Source organism: Apus apus, chromosome 2 (assembly GCF_020740795.1).
Source record: "Apus apus isolate bApuApu2 chromosome 2, bApuApu2.pri.cur, whole genome shotgun sequence".
NCBI lineage: Eukaryota > Metazoa > Chordata > Aves > Apodiformes > Apodidae > Apus > Apus apus.
In genome coordinates, this window is record NC_067283.1 from 127,795,619 (window position 1) to 127,814,790 (window position 19,172).

At 40.4% G+C, this 19,172-nt stretch overlaps 1 protein-coding gene across 1 annotated transcript; it reads left to right on the top strand.

Annotated features, from left to right (window-relative positions):
* The first annotated feature begins 186 nt into the window (after positions 1 to 186).
* CHMP4C (charged multivesicular body protein 4C) lies at positions 187 to 17,958 on the top strand. Its single transcript, XM_051609913.1, has 5 exons — positions 187 to 645; positions 7,680 to 7,857; positions 8,773 to 8,887; positions 12,362 to 12,470; positions 14,810 to 17,958. Exons 1-5 carry the CDS (start codon positions 450 to 452, stop codon positions 14,872 to 14,874), a joined length of 663 nt encoding a protein of 220 aa, XP_051465873.1. The 5' UTR covers positions 187 to 449; the 3' UTR covers positions 14,875 to 17,958.
* Positions 17,959 to 19,172: the final 1,214 nt, after the last annotated feature.

The following is a 19,172-nucleotide window of genomic DNA, read 5'->3' on the forward strand; positions in this document are numbered from 1 at the left end:
CTGAAAGGAAATCGGGGTGAAGCACAAACTCCGCGCCTGCCGCCGCAGCGCGGGCACGACGGGCTCGCCCCGCTGGCCCCGCCTCGGCCGCCCTCCCCCCCCGGGAGGCCCGCCCGGGGCTCTGCCCGCTCGCCCCCCGGGAGCCCCGCCCGGGGCTCTGCCCGCTCGCCCCCCGGGAGACCTGCGGGCTGCCCCGCGAGGCTGGTTTACAGCTCGCAGGTTACGGCGCTGGCAGAGGACACGCGTGAGGCCCGGGGTGGGCAGCGGCTGCCCGGCCTCCCAGGAGCCGCCCCGGGGCGGGCAGCCCGGGCCCGCCCCGCCGCCAGGTGCGGTGCCGCCGTCCGCGGGCCTAGGAAGTGCCGACACGGCCTGGGCCGGGCGGGGAGGCTCCTGCGGGCCCGGTAGATCCCTCAGTTGCCGAGTGCGGAGCCGGTGGTGCTGCCGTCGCCATGAGCAAGATTTCTAAGTTCTTCAAGGGGGGCGGCTCGTCCGCCTCCAAGAGCCGCGGGCGGCCCTCGCCGCAGGAGGCTCTGGCCCGGCTGCGGGAGACGGAGGAGATGCTCAGCAAGAAGCAGGAGTACCTGGAGACGAGGATCGAGCGGGAGCTGGCGGCAGCCCGGCAGTACGGCACCAAGAACAAGCGAGGTGAGTTCGAGCCCCTTAGGTACGGGGCTGTGTTAAGAAGGCGGGGGGGGAGTTGGAGCTGTTGCTGGGTCGCGTCTGTTGGCCCCGCGGTGCGTTCCAGGCAGGCGTCACCGCAGCGCCTGCACGCTGGGCGCGATGGTGGCTTCGGCATCTCTTAGGGTGTGTGTCCTTGCGTGCTGCGTGATTGTTGTGGTTCCCTGTGCAACGCTTTTGTTCAGGCTTTGCACCACAGTTAATGCAGGTATCAGCTGGAAAGGCAGTACTGTTCAGCGTGGGGAGGGGAGCACAGCTTGGACGTTTGAGCACTGGTTGTGTGGAGGAGCTGAACCGTCTGTGGGTCTCCTGTATATTCGTTATGTACACTCACGTTATTCCCACTGTGAGGGCTGGAGAATATACTGCTGGCAACTGAAGAGCAAAGTGATTCAACGATTTGCCTTAAATCACATAGGAAGTACATGATACCACTAAAAAATGGATGGTTCAGAGCATTAGTGACCTACTGGTCTGGGCTGCTGCTAGCTGCAAAGGAGAGGATAGTAAGGGATAATAAGGTCTGGATCCTGTGTATGCTAATGTTGCCATCTCTGGGAAGCAAACGATGGTAGCGAATGTCTTGAGGATAGTCAGGCCTTTAAGAGACAAGTTAATGGCTTCCTAAAGTCAGCTGGAGTTCTGTTTGTCTACTTTGAGCTTTATTTTTCTTTAAGAACTTCAAAACAGAAAGAAAACATTTCAAATTAAAGATTTTTAACATAAGAAGAAGGTAACTCTTTCTGTTGCTGAATAATTTTTAAAAGTTAATGCCATGTAACTTACTTAGAACTTGAGAGAAGCTGTGTGTTAAAGGTGCTTTGGTTAGCCCTTTAATGTCTTTGTAATACTTTAGCATTTAGTAATCATTAGCAAAACACATTTATTTGGAAAAGATTTAAGAGCATTGGTTGATAGGGGACAGACTAAAAGGTACAAAGCCAGTTCAGCAGCACAACTGAGCCTGCTGCTTTGCAGCACGGGAGCAGCCAGGGTTGTCCTGATTCCATGCTTTCTATTCCCCTGGCTTCGGAGTGTCTGCCTTGTCACCTTGTGCAGGTACTGGCACCTCTGTGCTGGTGCAGTGAGCTAGTTCGAGGAGTTGATCAAGATGAAAACTAATTTGCTGTGGGATGGAGTGACAAGATAGCTCCTGGGACTGCTTCACTGTGCAATAGCCTGAGAGGCAGAGCTGACACAAGAAAGCAGGCCAGCTTCTGTGACTGTAGCAATTCCTGTTTTGATCCAGACACCTTGGAATTTCATCCCCAGCATGGACTTTAAGCTGGCATGTTTGCAGGAAGAAGAATGCTTCCTGCCTCGCTCCTGCCCCCATGCTGCTCCCTTTCCGTGGCAGAGCTCCCTAAAGGGTGTGTTTCAGAAAGCTGGATGAAGCTGTAAAGATGCTGTGGGTTTTTTTGCCTGAGTTATTTTTTTAGCCAGGGTAGGTTAAGCTCCACTTTACCCAGTTGAGTCCACAGTGGCACAAGTGCTCAGGCACCTGTGGAGAAGGCAGGAATGAATACTTGTTGGGAGGAGGTGGATCTCCTTCTCCTTTAACTTAGCTGGTTGATGCTGGTTCCAGGTGTTTGTCAGACTACAGCCTTGTGCTTCAGGTGTGCAGCATTTGACATATGAAGTTTTTCTGCCAGATGTTTGTTTCCATTGCTGTGCTCAGTATACAATTCCCCTAGTTTTATCTATGCCATTGTTATGTAGAGTCGTGCTACAAACTGGATTGTTGAGCTGACTGTGGTTAAAAAGAACTCCTTTTTATCTACCTACAGTTAAGGACAGTAAAGAGACAGGAATCACAGAATTATCTTGGAAAAGACCTTAAAGATCATTGAGTCCAACCATCAACCTGGAGTAGAAGTAGGGCAAGCAGTGCAGAGTGGGAATTTTTTCATGCCAAAATGACTCTAAAGCCAAAATGGGATAGTGTAACTACAGTCAGAGGAGAAGCATGAGAAACTGACCTTGCTGTGCCAAAGTGCCTGAATTTTGCAGGTTAGTGAGTGGACTTAATCCCCAGGAACACCTCTTAATTTGATATGTCAATTGCTTTACATTTGAGTTACTGTTGATTTACATAAACCAGCATATTAGCTGGTATAAAGTACTATATAGTTCAGAGGCAATATGGGCTAACAAGTGTCTATTGTAGTGCTCTGTAAGTATACACAGGAGAGAATAAAAGGTTTGATCTACATTGTCTTGTTAAAGCGAACGTTTCAAAGGGACCTCATAGGTAATTTTTAGTGGTTTTTTTTTCATAATTGCATCTGTGGAGAAGCCTGTGGAAACTAAAAGAAGCGTCCAAGACAGGAGCAAAATGAATCTATCTATAGAAAATGCAGCCAATTAGCATGATGTCATTTGATTTTCAGGTGCGTGAGTCTGAGTCAGTTACACTGACACAAGAGAGAGCATATTCAAGCACCGGCAATTTTTTCATGAGTTCAGATGATTCTTGAATGGGTTCCTGTGATATCAGTAAGCTTAACATGATTTAAAAGCCTTAACATGTTAGCTATGCAAATAGATGTGAAACATCACTTAAACATTTTTGTCTTGTCCTTTAAGAAGTGAGTATCTCTGCAGTTCCTGTTCCTAACCTGAGGTTAGCTACACTTCTGGGGTGATACATCCCCAGCATTCCCCATTAATATCTTACTGTAGCTAGACCACTTGAGGGTTCTAGAAACAGTGATGTGTGGTGGAATTCCTCCTGCAGAGGTTATGTCATTATAAGCAGTATTTCTTTTCACAGCTATCACTGCCTTTTAGTGTCACCCCATTCCAGATCCAAACTCTTTTATTTTTTATTTTTTATTTTTTTGATATCTCATCTTGTACTTTTTTGGTGTCTCATTCTCAGCCAGTGCACACCTGCCAACTCTGTCTGCAAACAGGCCTTTCATCTTCAATATTTTGAAGGCCGTACAGGAAAATTTAAAGGAGAGAAAGTGATACTGAATATTTAAGAACTCTGTTTAAAAGGAAATCTGTTTTCTAATGTGTACGTGTGCCTGTGAAAATAGCATACAGATGAAGAAGTGTTGTTTCAGCTTGGAATCTTTCACAGATCCTAAAAAACAGCTAAATGAAAATAATTACGTTAAAAGAAACCATCCAGAGTAGGATTAAATCTTAACTATAAAGAGCCACACAGCACTACTGAGAACAAATCCTATATAGCAAGTTGGAATAACAGGTAGGTTTTTACAAGTACATGCTTCTGAATATGTTTTGTGGGACATTTGGGCAGGGCTTATGTAGCCATGTGGCATTCCTTTTCAATGAGTTAGGTGTAACCAGAAGGCTGTTGAAACCAGTCATGTGTTAATGTGTGGACAGGGCTGTAATACCTATGGTAGGGTGTATGACAGGTTGAGACTGAGGGTTTCTGGCAGGGAGATATGAGGAAAGCCCTTAGTGTGTCTTTGTTCTGTGAGTTACAGCTGTTGTTCTCTGATCTCCATGATCACGTTTGAGTGTCTTGCCACAACCTGGTGTGGTTGTAATGAGTCAAATGCATTATTGTTTTGAATTGGTGCCTCAGTTGTTACTGTATGTGAATTCTCCCACAGTTTTTTAAGGCTTAAGAATGTTGATAATTATCTTACTTAAGGTGGTATTATTTTTATGGTCTCGGCAGCATTTCTTTTGGTTGTTCCTGGTGTAAGGGATATTTGTCATCCATTGGTCCCTTGGAGGACTGAAGTGGAGGTTTTTGAACTGCATCCAAGAAAGAAACCCAGTATTTTCACAATGGTATTACATCTATGGAAGAAGCACTGTTTTCCTTCTTTCCTAGTTTTGCCCTGGGAATTTTAAGGATTACTAGACAGTGCTTTTATTTCTGCCTCAGAAGATAAGGTTGGTTATTCCCACTGGTAATCAGACATTGGTGCTGGGCTTGACAGGTAAAGGTGTTGTTATCACTGTACTGTCTCTTCATTCTGATCTGTCGTGAAACCATGAAGAGGGTACCACAACTCTTTCTGTGTCACTAATTTTGTTATTTCCTTTAGAAATCTGAATATTCAGTGTGGCTGGGATTACTATTGCCCAGGATGGCCATTACTGCTTCCTTAATAATGTATCAGCATAGTAGTGATACTGGAAAAGTGTCTTTCTGTATGTAAATAACAGTAGTTCATTAATATGGATACTTAAACTGACACAATAGTCTGCTGTTGTTTCAGCCGTTTATCTTGAAAATACAATTAAGAACTCAGATTAAAAACAGTGGTTCCTAATCTATGAACTGTGTTGTGCTTGCTGGACTCAGAAGTAAGGCACAGGAAATGAGCTAAAGCCCAGCCAACTGCTAATCACTTAATTATGAAACACAGGAGTTGAATTGGCTGCTTTGGAGCATAACAGAGACAGTGTATGAGATTGCTTTTTCTTTTTTTTTTTTTTTTTCTTCTGGAGAAGACCTCCACCTCTTCCTGGTTGAATTTGTATTAATTACATTTGCTTCCTCAGACTCTACCCCTGCTTAGACTCTTCATCCCTGAGCTGTCTTCCTTCTTTTGAATCTTGGGAATGGGCAATGGGCTTTTCTAGTGCCATTCTTAGACCTTCAGTGAAGTAAGTCTGTTCTCTACTTAATTTCATTATTTTTTGACAGATGTGTTCTTCATCAGTTTGGTTACTATCATGCAGTAGCATCTTTGTGAAGCACTTCTGTCTTCTTGTAAGAGTCACACACATATTTTAAAATGCCTTTATCTGCAGTAGAAAAAAACGAAAATTTATGATAATCTGTAATATGTAGAAAATCAGATTTCAAATAACAAGGAGATTCTCATACCTTGGCTATAGGAGCTACTATGACAAAACACCGTGCAATGAAGTGCAGTCACTTAATATAAATGAGAAAAATCATATAATGTGATGTGAGAACTGTGCTTTGGTTGATAACGATGGATTATAAATTAATTTCCTATGAAGTGCTTTTTTCTGTAAGTCACTGGTAAAACTAATGAGAATTAATAAAGATGATACGTTGCACTACAATAATTAGGAAAAGCTGTTTTGAATAGGTGAAGTCACAGAGTTTAGCTTCTTCTGTGGTTTCTTAGTGTGGGTGTGGTTTAATTAAATGTTAAAACAGGAACCTTCAGGATTTTGAAAACAACTGCTTTGTGTGTAACTGAGGAAATCCATTTTGTCTCTGAGCAGGCAATAATAACAGCACCATTGCACGGTCTAATTTCTGAAACACATGAACTGGGAATATTTCCCTGTGGTAACTACTTACTCCAATGAAGCCTTTCTGCATCAGCTAGTTAGTGCTCCTCAGTCCACGGGGCTTTAGAGTACTCTCTAAATTTGCTGGTGTTATATGCAGTTTCAAACTGTGAAATTTACCTGGAATGTCTGGCTTCCTCGCTTAGGAATCCAAGATCAAATTTTGATTCAGCTGAAGGGAAGGAAGGAAGTGGCTGGCATTCTAACACTACCAAAAATAAGCATAAATAAGTGGGAAAATAGTAAGTAGGTAAAAAGATTATTTGTGATTAAATCAAACTGATGTATTTTGGAATTGCCAATGAGAATTTTGAAGTTCTCACATTTGCCATTTGCGTGACATCATCTGGTGTTCATGCAACTTTTTCAGAATGTGTGACCTTTGGACCACACCTCAAAACCTGGGAAAATCTTGAATATTGTTATTAATATGTTGTAGTTGCAGTTTGTTGTCTTGAAACATTTAACTGCAGGTGCTGGAAGACACTGTATCTTCACCTGTGTGAATGCTTGTCCTGGTGCAGCTAATGATGAGCAATTTTTGACCATGTTGATTTAAGCATTTGTCAGCAAAGCACTACATTTTCAGTGTGTTGTTACACACCATAAATCTGTGTCACCTCCTTGGAGGAATCCTAACTTCATTTGGAAAGTGTTGAACCCCAATGTCAAGGTTCAGTGTTACTGTGCATGTACAATTGAATAGGACAGCAACAGTAACTGCTGCCGTTGGTTGAGTTTGGAGGGTTTGCAGTGCAGCTCTTGTTTGCTGGCTCAGAACCTGATTTAAAAATTAGATGCAAGAGACAAGGGAAAGGACACAGGTATTAATAGCATTGAAAAAGCAATGGGCTAACTCAGTCTCTTGGTTTTGTCAGGTGTTTTTCTTACCTGGCACATATGGTTTGAAAAGGACAGTGGACAGGAAGTGCTTGTGGCAAGATAGTGTGTTCCACGCCCAGAGGCCAAGAGAAAGCCCTTTTCTGCTGCTTGTTGTGTATTTATTCTGGTAATGATTTACTCTTGGCAAAGTTATGCTCTTCATAACTTAGCAAATAAAAAGGACTAATCTCAACAACTCAAAGATAATGGGGAGTAGCAGGATTTGACTACAAAGTTCTATATGTTTTCAAGTTCTAAGGTTCGAAGATGGTGCTCCTAAGTGATTGTAAGAAATAGGTGTAGCTGAAAGCCAGAGAAATGTGAGGCCTCCTTTGGTTCCCCACCTGCTTGGTTAGGCCATCTAGGCTTTCCATTACACTTAACAGTTTCTGCTGCTGAGACAAAGTTTGGAAAGCAGCATTGGTGGAGATGTGGTTATCATTATAGATTTTCTTACTCTGTCTTCCTTAGTTTTTATTTATGTATTTCAGCTTCTTTTCTTTAATTCCACTGCCTCCTCCTTTCTGACTTCGTTGTGAATTTTTTCTTCCCAATCTTCCCCACTTTGCCTGTGTATACAGGATGGATTTCAAGATCTCCTGTAGTGGAGGAGGAAGCTGCTCTCCCCTGTGGTGCTAAAAGAAGTTAATCTAAAAGAGGCTTCCCAGCATGTCCATGCAACAGCATGTTGGTGATAAACAGGCTGCTGATCTGGTGTGGTCAAAGTTTGTCTCCCTACTAGTAAGGTAGGAGAGTGAGAATTTTAAATTCTGCAGGTTAGCTTGGTGCTGAACTACTTGTCCTTGCATTTTGCTGTTTAAATACATGATGCACTTTGCCTCTTTGCTTTCCAGCTGCCTTACAAGCACTGAAGAGAAAAAAGAGATATGAGAAACAGTTGAGTCAAATTGATGGGACGCTTTCAACCATTGAGTTCCAGAGAGAGGCACTGGAAAATTCCCACACCAACACAGAAGTACTCAAGAATATGGGTTATGCTGCACAAGCTATGAAAAAAGTGCATGAAAATATGTAAGTGCTTACTAACTACTTTCAAAGTATTTCATCACTGCAGTCTATTGTATCAAGTCAGGCAGTTTTAACTTCATTTTGGATTTAAGCATTTAATGTCAGGAATGCTACTGGGGCTGTAATGTTGTGTTTGGCAGAAAAGTATCTTTTCTTAACAGCAAGTCTAGAAGAAAGTCCAGCTAACTAGAGAGATTTGTGTGGTACCTATTTTTTTTAAGTCTGCTTTGGCAGTAGAGACTGGCCTCTGCCCATTTTTTTTCCAGAATAAAACTTAGTTGAAGAAACTAAATGGACTCTTTTTCCTCAAAGTCCGTGAGCTGGACTCTGTGATTCAAAGTACTAATTGGACTTAAATAAAAGAGAGCAGGGTTTTTGTGTGTGTGCATGTAGTATTTGTGTAAGTTCTATATTGTTTCATGAGGCGTTTTCCTGCCTGAACAAACCAAGTTATATCAGAAAGGTTGTTCTTGGAGAAGGAAACAGGAGCTGAAACAATAATGAAGTTAACAATAAAGGGAAGCTTTTGAATGGAGTATAGTCCTGTTAAGTTCCCCCAGTTCTGGGAAAGCTTCACATCAAAAAAGATCCATCTATAAATATGCTGAGCAGGAGATGGGATCTGCCCAGGAAATGTGACTGTTGGCTGGCAGAGGTACGAGGAAGAGCAGAGTGGCACAGGCGACTGCAGTTTGACTTTTATTATAATCCCAAGTAGAAGTGATTGGACTGGCTAAAACACACAGAAGCTGGCCAGGAAACATTCAGGTGTAGGTGAGGGAAATAATTCGCTGTGAGTTCTGCGGTTTATGCAGCCATGGGCATAAAAAGAAGACAGGGTCTGTTCCAGTTTCTTTGAGTCTGCTGTAGGATTTGAATTACGTATCTTTTAAAAATGTTTCCATGTTATCTTGCCAGGGACTTGAACAAAATTGATGATTTGATGCAAGATATCACTGAACAGCAAGATGTTGCCCAGGAAATTTCAGATGCCATCTCAAACCGAGCTGGCTTTGCTGATGAATTTGATGAGGTTAGTACTTCAGTGAAGCCTTTGAAATTTAGCTGTTAAATGACTCCATAATTCTTTTGTTGTGTGGTGGCTTGTTCCAGTGTGGTTTTTTTTTCCTCAAATGTGTGGATTTGAAATTCCTTGGTTCTAGCTTATCCTATCTAGGACATTTTTACAGGTTTTTATATGTGTGTATATATGCACATACACATATATATATAAAATAAAGAAAATTAACAATACAAAATGCATAATATTATAAACATCTATAATGTAAAAAATTAAAATATTTTTATTTGTATATATATTTTTAAAGGCAGTTATAACCGAACACCTGTAGTTGTTATTCTCATTTGTACTGTGGAAGGAGGAGGTCACTAAAACATGTCATTTGTGCTGCTTGAGGTGGACACTGAAACATATAATTTTTGTGCTCCAAATAGACATCCGTTTGACTAAGTGCATGTTCCTATGCCAGGAACAGGCTGCTGTTCACAATTCTGAATATTTGGATCATTTTTTTAAGGTATTTTTGGTGCTTGGAGGTACAGGTCCTTTCCCTGTTTTCCAGATTTTCTACAGAAGTAAATCCATTAGGTAGAAGGTAGTTCCTGTTGGAGACAATAAAGTTTCTTCCTTGAGCTCTCTTCTTTTTAAATCCCCACGAGGCACTTAGGACTTCTGAAAATTTGTTGCTGTAGCTTTCATCCAGTGTCCCTGGACTTGATTTTGTATATCTAAGCAGGACATTACTTAATTCTGATCCAACCATGGCTGAGGTCTTAAATATACTTGACCAAGCACTAGGAATCATTTGAGGAATGTCCTGAAGAATCAAACAATTCACTCTCTCCCCAGGTAATCCATTTCTATGTGCCCAAATGGACAACAAAGATAAATACATATGCTATATCATATTTTCTTGAGTGGGGGAGTGGAACTTCCATTCAGCAGTTACAATTTTTTAAAAATAGTAATGATTTTCTGTAGTTCATTCCCATTACCTGTTTTCCTGTTTAATCACTTTGAATGTAAACAGACGATTCAAGAAACATTTTATCAATACAGGCATTAAGGAATGGGATTTGGCCTGTATAAACTGGGCTTCAAACAACTGAAAAACGTACTGCCATCCTGAACAGCTATACAGTGTCACTCACCGCATCAGCTCTTAACCTTTAGGAGTTTGGACTTAGTAAGCATGTTGTAGATTGACCTGGAAGTTCCAAAGAGATGCTAATCTTAAGTTGATGGATGTGTTTTCAGTTCTGGGAAAGTAAGGCACTGTCACATGGGGCATCATTGTACCAACACCTGCTCTTGCATAGGAGCCTAATAGTTACAGCAGTTGTCCAGTAATTAGGAAGCTTGCTTTGCAGGCAACTTCAGCTTAAGAATGCTAAAATCAATGACTTACTTGCTGGATTATGAGGTGATTTGTGTTGGAGGATGATATTTAGTATTTTTTTTAAAGGACATTTTGGCCACACATTCGGATTTCCTCTTCATGTCTGTGCCACAAGTATAAGGAGATTGTGAAAGCAATTTCTAGTGCTCAAGATACACACAAAATGTAAGGGTTCTATCTTTCTGGTTTCACACAGCATATGTCATGAAACTTCTTTAATGTGAGAATAACAGCACTGGAACAGGCTGCCCAGAGATGTCGTAGAGTCTCCTCTGGAGACATTCCAGACCCATCTGGACGTGTTCCTGTGTGTTCTACTGTACGTGATCCTGCTCTCACAGAGGGGTTGGACTAGATGTTCTTCAGAGGTCCTTTCCAACCCTGAAGACTCTGTGACTCCATGAAGCATGCCAAAAAGCTGTGTCCTAGCTGAGTAGGATGTTCAGTGGGAGGAGTGATCCTTGCCTGGAGGCCTCAGTCTGATAATCAAATGCAAAATACACACATTCCAGTGGACAAAGCCTAGCACCTCAGAATTCACATGGTATCTTCCCTCTGCTTTCTTTTTGACCTTGGTTCAAGAAGAGAAAGGAGATTTGGTTTTGCTATTGCAATACTCCACAGCATAGTTGTAGAGCAATTCCTTAGTTGTGGGAAACATAGATTTAACTTAATGCTTGAGGACTATAAGAACTTAAAACCTGGCTCTCCCACTTTGAGAACAGACATCCTGGCCATTATATTATAAAGTTATGTTTAAAGTGTAGGGGTCATGATTGCTGTTTCCTTCTTTATCTTTTTTTTTAAAGAGCCTCTTGTCTTAATCGTTTACTCTGTCAGCAAAGGTTGGTAAGAACTACTTTGATGTTGGAGAGCATTTGATGACCACCTAGAGAGAGTTCCTCAGAAATGTTTCCATTGATTTTACAACAACTCTGATACTAACTTTGCAAGAAGCTTGTAGTCACACCATTGACCAAATGTCACTTAAAGTACAGACACATTTGCATCTCAGCTAAGTAAGTTAGACATGGAGCCCCAAGGTACACTTTTCTTTGAGAGATCAGCTGTCAACTGAACTCTATCAGGTATAGACATGATGCTCAACTTCTTTTATTATATCGTAGGATTTGCACTGTGAACTACGTCAGATAGGCAAATGGCCAAAAAAAGGCTAAATACATGATAAAGTAAGTCTAGGTAGGCCTGTGGTGGCTAGTCATAGTAATTTGAACTTCCATGTTGGTTATAAGCAAGGTAAAATGGGTAGGCAAAGCCCATTGCAATAGCCAGTAGATCTCCCTTTGATACAGATGCTTTTCCCACAGCTAATTTACCCACTCTTTCTTTGTAAACCATTTAATGAATGTGACAAAGGCACATTTATCTACAAATATGTAATATTTAGCTTCCTTTCTTTAGGAAACTCCAGCCAAGGAATAAGTCTCTGGCTTTTTAAAAGTGTGTAGCCTTTTTAGTATTATAAAAGCGGGATGGATCATCTGTCCAAATCGGCTTCTGCACCTAAAATCCCAAGAGTGTTATGACTTCAGGAGTGAATAACAGGACCTAGGAGGACAGCTCTGATTTCAGTGCTGCTTTAAAATAATATACAATCCTCAACTTGTGTGATAGGGCTGAAGCACAATGACTAATGACAGTCTACCTTATAACCAGTGGAAGCTGGTTGCTTTTTAAACTGGAAGAAATCAAACATTAAAAATATAATCTGTTAAAAAGTACAGGCTCTAGATTTGGAAGAAACCTGAGGAAGGCAGAGGGGCCTTTTTTTTTTTTTCTTTTCCTCTGCATTTTTGTTGAGTACTACACTGCCAGCAGGTTTTTTTCTAATTTTGTTCCTTGTCTTGTTTCTAACTTCCGTTTGCCTTCCTACAACATTCAATTAAGGTGTATTGTTATCACCTACACTTAGAGAAAATTATATTTGTGATTTTGTATTTTGATATCTGTTTTTGAGTGTAAACAGGTTTTTTTGTAGTGCTTTTCTTCATGGTGGTTAAATGTGCCCTTGCCTGAGATAACTGTCAGGACAATGAATATGTAAATATTATTTTCCTTGAATTTAGGATGAGTTGATGGCAGAATTGGAAGAACTGGAGCAAGAAGAATTGAACAAGGGAATGAGAGATGTCAGGTTGCCAAGTGTTCCGTCCACATCGCTGCCTTCTCGCCCTGGTAAATTGCTGCTTGCCATTTTATATTTCTCATGATTAAGCCGCGCTGTGAGGAGAGGAAGAGAGACTATCAGATATGTATTTAACTCTATTTTAACTTTTAAAGTATTATAGATTCCTTTTTCTATATTTGTATCTGTTTATCAGAAAAAGCAGAGCATGGGTTCTGGTTGGCTATGAAGCATTTAGGACCAAATTCTCTGTAGATTTGGGGAGACAAATTTTGGGAGCTTGACCTTGCATGTGTACTGATGTATATCCTACTGAAATGTAATGACATCACTGAGGACTGGGAAGACTTTTTTTTTCATTTTGGCAATTAAATCCTTAGTCTTTTTAATTAGAGTCTGACCTAGATTCAAAATGTTTGTGTCACAAAGATCCAGCTTTGTAGGGTAGTGGTTTGATATTTGCCGCTGGTATTTTAATTAGAAATGAAGGAGGCAGTAGATAGTACACATTTAAAGAAATACTGTCATTCTTTTGCTTTGCTTTTTGCAGAACAAACTCATTCCTGGCATTAAGTAGTGTTCTTATTTTCCTGTAGTTCTGCTCTGTTCATTTTAATTAAGCCAGAAACAGTCAACTTTTAACTATACCTTTCACTGTGTCCCTGTTGACTTGTATCATCTGAAAGACTTGCTGTGTACTGATGCTGGTAAAAGAATATAAATACTCAGTGACAAGGACAGCACACATGTCACAGGTTGTTTATGGTGCATTCTGCTGCAGGACACATTACCTAGACAAGTGCAGCTCAAAGACTCTTAGGTGTGTTTTGGCAGACGGTTCTTAGATCCCTGAGAAGGAGTTTGAAATGTTAAAACTGGGATTGTGGCCTCATCTGCATAAGTAAATTGTAGAACAGCTAGTGAAAAATGGGTTTAGGAGAACTCAGTGCAAATTACAATGTAGACATTTATGGCTTGTTCATACATCCTCTTCCAGATCCAGCTGTGCCAGTTGACATTTTTATTAAACCCAGACCATCTCCACGTGCTTCTCACGATCTTCATTTGCTACATCAGCTGTCTTTGTGGCTGCTTCTGGCAAAATTAGCTGGTTACACTTATAGACTTTGAGGCCTTGCAAAACCAGTTTATTTTTTCTTAAACTGGATGCTTACTGTTACACAGCAATGGCAGAATGAGAACAGTTAATGGTTCTCTAATGCTTCTAGTTGGAGATGCATGTTACCCTCCCAATTTTAGAGATGAGGAAACTGAGATGGAGCAAGGCGTAGTGGCCTTCTCTAGTTGCAAAAGTGATCCAGTGGTGCTTGCATCAAGAGTAGGGACTGGACCCCTGCTATCTCATGTCTTTCTCCCACCTTTAGTCCCCAATGGTGGTAGTTGCAGCCCATCTCAAGATGATGGCTTCCAACTGTATAGCTGCCACAGGTGGGAGCCAACTGGCTGCAGTAAACATACGCACATGGATATCACACCCAGTAACTGTGTTCCACTGATGTTTGAAGTTATGCAAATCCTGACGTACACAGCCCACAGATGGAGACAGTCTAAGGCTGAACCTGGGCTGTAGGGCATGCGGTGTTTAGGTCAGTTAATGAAGACTGTTTAGTGAGGTTTTGGTTCAGGGAATGCGAAAGATGTGTGATAGCAGACTTGGGTTAAAAAAAAATAAGAAAAAGTGTGTGTGGGACCTGGTACGGAGCTGGGAATTGCTGGCCAGGAATGTCTTTCTCACTTTTAATAAATTACACCTCTCATTAAAATGAGGTGAGTCTATTTGGAAACTGGACCTGGACATGCAGAGTACTATTTGGAAAGGTAGCAGGAGGCATAGCCAGCCAGGGGTGAGACATTGGAACAGGCTGCCCAGGGAGGTGGTGGAGGCACCGTCCCTGGAGGTGTTAAAAAAATAGGTAGATGTGGTGTTTCAGGAGATGGTTTAGTGGTTGTAGGAAGGACAGTTGGACATGATGATCTTGAAGGTCTTTTCCAACCTTGATGACTGTAAGATTCCAAGTTGCTTGTGCCTGCTCAAGAGGCTGTGAGAGAACTGGCAGCATTCTTGTGTGTGCTTGTCTGTGACAACTTTTAGAGATCAAATGTATTTTCTGTGGGAGTCTACAGACAGTAGGAGTTACATCAGAGCATACTGTTAACCTCAGGTTTATATGTGGGATAACAGTCAGGCAAAGTAGTCGCATCTCTCATCAGCTTCATTACTGCTTTACCTGTATTTAGCTTGCTACTTAGTAAATTGCTCTGAGATCTTCAAACTGAAAAGCACTATGCAAGTCTTCATGCTAACAAATAAAATGGTTCTGACTGTTACATTAGTTGATGGTTATTGTTAATCTCTCTTTTTCTGCAGCATCGACCAGGAAGAGAGTGGAGGATGAAGATGAAATGAAGCAGCTAGCTGCCTGGGCTTCATAAGAGCATGGTCTTTTTATAGCACTGGACATTATAATGTAGATGTAAAGAGCTGTTTTATAACTGTACCAATTTAGTGTGGTTGCATTTCACACAGACATGAGATTTTTTTATGGCAGATCTTGCTAAGAATAAATAGGTTTACTGCCCTATTACAAAACCAGTTTTAAAACAAATTAAAAATGCAATAGTTGCTCAAACCTCCAAGAATCAAAGCTTTTTCCAGGCTTGGCCACATATTTGTTTTGTTATTAATACCGTTTTTTATTAGGTAATGTTTTACTTTATGTGGCTGGTTTTTAAAACCTGTGCGCCTCACTTATGCAAACAGCTGGATTAATTGTTGAAATGAAAAAGTTAAACTATCAAGTCTGTATTCTAGAAGGATATTTGGTTCAGACTGTTTGAATATTAGGAAAACAGCTTTAGACGTGTCCTGACTTGCAAGTTGCTTGGAGCCCAAGAGCTAATAGCCATTCATTTGGGCCTGGCGATTTAAACAGTCTGCCTGGAGCAACTTGCAGTGTCCTAGATACCAAGAGGAGACTCTTCGATACATTTTTTGAAGTGGGTAAGTTTTTCTGTTTTAACTTTGGCCGGAATATCCCTTGCACTTCTGTAGGTCAGCTTAAATAATATTTTGAACTATTTCCAACTCAGTTAAAGAACAGTTTTACGGTGACTGGGGAAAATTAAATGTCCAAGTTTTTATAGATCCCTGCCAAACAAAACTGTTTTCTGTTAACCCTGTCAAAAATCTGGAAGAGATTTGACCTTCCTATGTTCTTCTCCACTGTCTTTCTAGGGTGAGTATTTACTTTGTATGATTATACCCATCCTTAAAGAAATTGGTAATACATTTTCTTAAATTATTCCATTTCAAAATAATTTTAGTTTCTGAGCATTAGTTCTTTATGCTTACTTAGTATCTGAACAGGAAAAGTATCAGCATGTTGTATTTGAAATTATTTTAACCCTGGTTAAAGGCTGATTCTGATTTAGTTATAAAATTGATGTGTTATTGTCTAACTGACAGGTTTTTGGCTTAAGGAACAAATGCCACTCTGGGTGCTAAACTACTACATATATAGAGAAATCACTGTTCAAATATAAACCAAAAATTAAATAGATTGCTTTGTTCTAACACACTTTTTATTAAATAAAGACTTAAGCTCTATGCTTGTAGGCTGCTGTCAAGCACAAGGAAATAGTATAACAGTGTAGAGTTTCTAGGGTTGTGGGAAGCAGAATTGCGTTGATCTAGGTTTCTTGTTTTCAAATTAATTTAAATTTCCTGATGATTGAAGCACTTGGTGAACAGCGGGAGACTTGGTTTCTGTGCATCTACAACAGAAGACTGACCCCTTTTCCTGTGGGCTTTAGCCTGTGATTTGCTGGGTGTTTAGGCTACAGGCGGCTTCAGCTTACTGGATTTTAGGTTAAGCATAAGCTAATGTGTGGTTCTGGACATGGCATGCACAGAGTGTCATGGATGAATCTCAAAATTCACAAACCCTGTGGACATAGTCAATTTTTAAGGACTTTTTCATTCTCAGAAGTGGAATTGGTTTTGGTTTGCATCCATATGAAAGGAGAGTCTTGCCACTTTGTGTAGATTTTCTCCTGGAAAACTTAAGTGTGTTAGTTCTGTCCCAGAGCTTGAAGGTATCAGGAAAGTTGTCCCTTTCTCTTGAGAGTAAAGAAAACCTGAAATGAGTCAAGTTTTCTTTAAGAAACTTTTTTTTTAAACAAAAATTCAACATCTGCCTTAAATTTAAAAATACATTTTGTACTCTCAGTGGGAAACCAAACACTAACAAAATGTTCCTTGGTTTTAGTCCTTGCTGAAATTCAGGATGAGATGCCAGCTGTGAAAGCTTATTTAATAAAATAACAAATATTTGGAGTAATGTAGGATCCATTTGCTAATCGTTTAGGCTGGAGTGCTGTTTTCAAAGTATGCAGTTTATGCAATTCTCTGAATTGGGTACAGAAGGTGTTAAGTGTATACTGATTGCATCACTGTGTGAGGCTGGCTGTGTGCTTGTGGGCACTTCTGCTATTTCTAAATGTGAGGCAATGCCAACATAGTCCCCTGCTTAGCTTGGAAAAGCTGGCTGCTAGCATTTGTTCTTGGTTGAAGTTTTCCAATACTTGGCACATAGCACTTATTTAAAGTGCTCTACAACCTCACCAAAATAGGTCTCTAAGCTTCCAGTTTGAAAATAAATTGATTTTTAGTCTGCTTTGGAAAATGTGGACCGTCTGGCTTTGTGCAAAAACTTTCCATGCCTGCAGGGGAAAAGAAACCCTACGGAAGGTCTTTTTCTTTGCAAGCTAGCATCTGACTGCTGACCTCCAGCAGTGTTTTGTCCAAGTGTTGATTCTGGGAAACCTCAAGTGTCTTCAGGTTATTGATTTCACACCAGGCACTTTAGGAACCAAATTTGTGAAGGGTGAAGAAAAGAAACTGGTTATTTGGGTAAGCTTCTCTAAAAGCTTGTGTGTAGTAGCTGGTAATTCTGGAGGACAGTCACAAACCAGTTCACAAGCTAGGATGAGTGGTTGGTGAAGCTGTACTCTGAGAGACCATAGTCATGTATACAATCCAAAATACAGTCTGCACCTCCCAAACTGGAGTGCTTGTTGCTGTATTTGTTTGCAAGATAGTAGACCACTGGTTTTCTGCAAAAGCACAGGATTTCTAGGAATTCAATTCAGCTGAGGAGGTGGCTCTTCTGGGTGTGAATTCACATGACATTGGGACAGATGGCTTTTTTGAACATAAGTCTCTCTGTGCCAAGATAGTATTTGTTTAGTATGTAAGCAGACAAGAGTCAATAGTATCAACATGTCATTGTAAATGTACTCTCTATTAACTGGACCATATTTTAGAAGATGACTGTGGCAGCAGGTGGTGTACTATAGCCAACTTCCTTTCTTGTTTCCTATTTATTTCGAGTGTTTTCTTCTCTTAACAGGCCTGGACATGTTTAATCTGGATAGCTTTAAACAGGGAAAAAAATATTAATAAAATTTGAAAAGAGTTAATATATATATACTGTAAATAAATATTTTGGTGTCTCATCTGTGTTATATAATTGTATTAAATTTATTTTTCTGTTGGCCAAAACTCTTTAAGGACTCTTCTTACGCTATCATTAGGATACAGTGCTCTTTACAGGATGTAAGGATATTTTTAAACATAATTAATCTATTAATCTTCCAGCAGCAGGTTAGAATTCAAGAATTCCTCAAAGGTGATTTTGTTAAAAAACCCAATCAGCCAAGCAACCAAAAACGCCAAGTATGCTGTGATGTTTGGGCTACAGTCTTTCACACTTAAAAAATCCCTGGCAAGACAAATGTTTTATTATATTTTGATGGGTCCAAATTACCATTCTCCAAGGCTCTCAAAGATCTCTTAATTGCTTAGAAATGTGTGTATTTCACTTTCTAGGACTTAGTTAATAGGAAGAATGGTCAGGTCTTTTTGACATGAAAAAGAAAACTTACTATAGGTAAAGAGGAATTAAAACAAATAAAATAGTGACATTTTTTTCATGCATTGTATTAAACTCTCCTTAAAGTGTGTTTATAGTATCTCACATTTTATGCACACACGTACACATATTTACACCTATGTAAAAGGGTTGGTGATTAAAGACCTTCATTGATAATCTAGTGTGGAAAGGGTTTGCTTGCTCAGGCAGCTCATCTTTGCTGCTTTGTAAAGTCCAAAGGCTTCATCACAAAATGGCAAGGAACTGTTCCATATACACACATGCCTGCTGTGTGTACAGTTGTGGGGGGTGGAAGAGCAGGGGAATATTTCCAATGAGAAGTTTTCCATGATGCAGAGCTTACATTATTTTAATCATGTCATTTTTGAAGAAACATAAGGAGGAAGCTTTTGTCTCAAAAATTACTTAATAGCAGGGACTAGCTTGAACATCTTAGGAAATGGCAAATATCCTAAGTCTAATCTTATCTAGCTGTCATACTTTCTCATGTGTGTCCCAGTTGCAGAGACCATTGCAAGATCCACCACTGTAGTTCTGCTCAGTCAAATGTATATTGTAGGGAAAACCTGTCCCTCTCATGTGATTTTTGATCACAGTTTAAGTGCTTTATTGTTTTGCTATCAACACATCCTGAACTGGTCATCACTGATACACTTGGGATCAATATCTGCAGTGCATCAGATAAAGCTAGACAACATGCTGATGCAATGTTACTATGTGCATAGACGTTTCTAAATATCCTTGTGTAACTTGGATGGCTGTGTCTGACAGGGTCAT